The 4,208-nt window shown below is 30.7% G+C and overlaps 1 protein-coding gene across 1 annotated transcript; it reads left to right on the forward strand.

Moving 5' to 3' along the window:
- The first annotated feature begins 736 nt into the window (after positions 1-736).
- LOC143592401 (triosephosphate isomerase, cytosolic-like) lies at positions 737-2,152 on the forward strand. The gene is made up of 3 exons (XM_077072332.1): positions 737-861; positions 1,451-1,526; positions 1,709-2,152. Exons 1-3 carry the CDS (start codon positions 823-825, stop codon positions 1,924-1,926), a joined length of 333 nt encoding a protein of 110 aa, XP_076928447.1. The 5' UTR covers positions 737-822; the 3' UTR covers positions 1,927-2,152.
- The last annotated feature ends 2,056 nt before the right edge of the window (positions 2,153-4,208 follow it).

Raw genomic sequence — 4,208 nt, forward strand, 5'->3', positions numbered from 1 at the left:
AGCATTTTATTTTTTTTCCTTAATTAGCATACTAATATATTGATTTTCTATTTTTTAGTATTTACATTGTTATTTTATTCGGTTAATGAAATTATACGATACAAAATTTAAATATGGAAAAATGTAATTAGAATTAGGCCGTCAATTTATATTTATGACACAACCATGTTAACACAATACAACACTACACGGGTTTAAGACATGTTAATATTCGTGTTCTAAACGTAACCTGTGTAGATTTTTAATTTAAAGAAAAAAATAAATATACACTACTAAAGTTATAAACCTAAATTCATACTTTACACGAAATTTCACTCATATCCGTCAAATGCCACTGTTATATTTTTATTATGATTTCCTTCTATGGTTTTTTGTTTCAAGTATGTCATGGATTTGTGGTTTTTTGTTTTATATATGTTAATATTCATGTATGTTTAACCAGGTTCCTTAACAAGTCTTAACATTTTAACCTGTTGTTACTCAACATGTTCGTGTTTAAAAAAAACAAATGACACGATTAGTTATCGTGTCGTATTCGTGCTTTACCAGATATTTATTAATTAAGATTTAAGAAGGCATTGATCGGTAAAATCGGATATAAAAATAGGTAATTACAATTGCGATTCTAACCCATCATCACTCAAGAAAGCATATTCCATTATTCTTCACCTTTACCAAGGGCAGTTCCGTCTATTCACTACTATTTTGTGATTCATATAAATAAACGACTCTTGTGAGTTGCCTTGGACTTATCGGAGCTGCTGTTGATATTATTATTATTATTATTATTTTTACAAATCGTTGATTTAAGATCGATCGGAAATGGGCCGTAAGTTTTTCGTCGGCGGTAACTGGAAATGCGTAAGTCTTCTCCTACGATCTCATCTCATATTCATTTACTAGTCTTTGTTAAGTAATAGTACTAGTTATTTCTAGGCTTAATCGAGTCGGAACGTTGATACGCACTTTTTAATTCGAAATTAGGTCAGGAAATGGATTTTTTGAAGGATCCGTTGAAGAATAAGCATAGGTGCATTGTAATTAGTACCGTTTATCAATACTAATTTCATAGGATCAATGTTTATTCTTTAACTGATTCTTCTAGAACCCATTCTCTCCACTTAATTTTGAACCAAAACGTGAGCATCAACGTTCCGACTTAGTTAAGCTTCGACATGACTACTTACGACTAGGAAACGAATCCTTGCAGATTAGGTCACATAAATGTTAGAATACACACTTGGTATTGAATTATTTCTCTTGCAAATATAGTTTTCGTATGAGTGTAACTGAAAGGGAAGATTTTGATGGAATTACAGTCATCACTCCTTGACTGCACAAGTGTTATGTGTGTCTTCTTTTTTAGTACTAGGATCTATTTTGTTATTGTAGGATATGAAATGTGCTTATAATACTTGTCAACTGATTTTGTTCTTATGATATTTGGTAGAATGGAACTGTTGAGGAAGTGAAGAAGATCGTCTCAACACTTAACGCTGGTGATCTGCCATCAACCGACATTGTTGGTAAGTAGTTACGTTGATAAAAATTGGTTGTTTATATAATGAAATTGTGGCAAAAAAATTTTGGTCATGTGGTGGTAGTAGGTTGTTTAGGCTAAAAGAATCTGACCGTATTTTGTTAAAAATGCCGGTGTGATTACTTAAATAACATGTTAATCTGTAATCAACTTATTTAATTTTTGCAGAGGTGGTGGTGAGCCCTCCATTTGTGTTTCTTACCAGTGTTAAAAGTGAACTGAGGCCTGAAATCCAAGTTGCTGCTCAAAATTGCTGGGTTAAGAAAGGTGGCGCATTCACCGGTGAAGTTAGGTATGTTTCGTTGCATCATAGTCTTAGTATAATTTCACTTCTTTACCGTAAATGCATAGAGTCATTGTTTAAACTAGGCATGATAGCAACCTGATTATGTAATTTTATTTAAAAAATGATTGCTTTGAAAAGTTTTATGTCTGATTAGGGGCCGTAATTCCTCACTGTAATTAACAAATTTTAGGGTGGGTAACACAGCCTGTTTGTTAAATAGGTCAACACGAAGAACACGACTTATTTAATAAATGGGTTATGCCGAACGTGAATAAGTGGGTTTGCTAGATCACCCATTTGAGGGTTTGTAAAAAAGTTTATATTTTTATTTTATAGATGAAAAGCTTTAAACTGTTTGGTTTGATATATTTTTTTAATTATTACTTTTCATCTATATATTCATTTCTTTAAGTGAAATTAATTTTCCTTCTCAACTCTTCCTTGTACTACAATTTTATTTCATTAGTTAGATTATTATCGGGTCTTTTCCATTCGGCTACTCTAAACCCGAGCTATTCAGTTATAACTAAATTTGTTGACCGAGAAATGGGCTTGAACGGGGACACATGGCGGTAGAATAAAGAAGCTGGCATCTGAAGATCTACTTGTTATGTTTTGAACTAAAAGACATGTTTAAGTTATGTTTTAAAGAAAAGATTATGAATGTTTGTACTGACTGTTTATGTTTTATATTATTCCGCGAAAGTTTTAATTAACTCTGATATTCAGAACTGTGTTTATGAGTAAACCCAACACAAAAGTAGGGCTACCAGTAACGGGGCCTTACAAGTTGGTTTAGGTAATCTTTCAAGAAACCCATTGTCTGATGTATCAAACACATCACGACCAAATAACATTCAAAGTGTTTATGTTAATCCTCGTAACACATGTTTCTTGAACTTTTACTCATCTCCAATGTATCATTACAATCCATACGGTAATTTTAAGAAAGAAGAGTCAACATTTGAATCATAATTTTAATCAAGTTGAATTTGTTTGTTTTGAAATATTAAATTTTTATTTTACATTTTCTTTATTTATTATATATTTGTTTAAATAAAGGTCAACCTCCTATGGCTTTGTCAAGAGTGAAGAGTCGAGATGGTATTAACTTATCGATACTCCACAAAGAATCAAAGCTTTCAAATAAAACAACAAATGTTGTGTACAAGGAGATTTTTGGAAATGTAGAATGATAAATATTATATTTATCCTTTATTTGAAATTGTTCTATTCAACTCTAAGTGTTATCATGTAACTTATTTTGTTATATACTTTTGTTATGTAGTTGTAAAACGTTTTTTATATTTGTTTGTTATCCTAACTTAAAAATTGTTATTAAGTTATAAATAAATATTACAATTTTCGGATATAAATGTTTTATAAGATACCATTTTTTATATTTCAATTTTAAGTTAAAATATTTAAAATAGTTATAATAATAATATCTAATAAAATATTACAAACATAGGGTAACTTTACATGATAATTAGATAGATATAATCATGTACATCATTAGAAAAATAAACCGTCACTTCTTTTCTATATTTTATAATTATTAATTTAATTAATCATCATCTTCTTCTTCTTCTTTTACAATCTAAATATTTTCATAACAAACTAGGAGTATATTGCTAAAAAATGTTGACCATTGTCAATTGGAAGTTTTCTACGGTTTTACGTAGGTATGAATTCCTCTTTAGTGATTTCCTCATGATACACAAAGATAATATCGAATCTGTGATGATGTTTAATAATCTCCTTAAGCATTAGATTCATGAGATTGGTGTTCGGAACGTTTCTCCATGTATACAAGAAACCAATCTCATAAATCTTTTACGTGATTACCTAGATGATCTCCACCAAGATGTTTTACCGTTTGAACATGTTAGGGATTGATTTTTTTATCCAAATCAAAACAAAGTTATCAACTTTGAGAATGGGCAACATAAAAATTTGAATCCTAAACAAGTATTGTCATGTGATGATTTGTTCCTTTTGAGAGGTTCAATCCTTCCCCTTACACACACATACATATACACAGCTCACATACACACACACCAACATTCATAATTTCCTATCTTCAAGCTCAATATTAACTCAAGAACACCTAATGTAACCTATTTAACCCTATAAATTAACTCATATTCATAACTTACTTGTGTTGAAGATCTTAGGTTGAGGATGATAATGTGGTGATTGTGGGTGTGATGATCCTTCCTCTTGATCCTCTTCCTAGTTGCTAATCTCCATTGATCTTGATCTTGAATATGAGTGTGTGTATGATGATTTGAAATTTTGAATGTGGATGTGTGTGAAATGTGTGTGTGTGCCGTGAGTATATAGAAAGAGTAAGGGAGGGAGTAGCTTGGACGAGTAAGT

Source organism: Bidens hawaiensis, unplaced genomic scaffold, assembly GCF_021521415.1.
Source record: "Bidens hawaiensis isolate Kalapana, Puna unplaced genomic scaffold, B.hawaiensis_p1.1 tig00040729_1, whole genome shotgun sequence".
Classification (NCBI taxonomy): domain Eukaryota; kingdom Viridiplantae; phylum Streptophyta; class Magnoliopsida; order Asterales; family Asteraceae; genus Bidens; species Bidens hawaiensis.

Bases quoted from the DNA above. Each gene is read 5' to 3' on its own strand.
- LOC143592401 (XM_077072332.1), top strand. From the start codon at position 823: ATGGGCCGTAAGTTTTTCGTCGGCGGTAACTGGAAATGC. The intron at 862-1,450 runs GTAAGTCTTCTC...GATATTTGGTAG, and splicing joins TCGGCGGTAACTGGAAATGC to AATGGAACTGTTGAGGAAGT. The intron at 1,527-1,708 runs GTAAGTAGTTAC...TAATTTTTGCAG, and splicing joins GCCATCAACCGACATTGTTG to AGGTGGTGGTGAGCCCTCCA.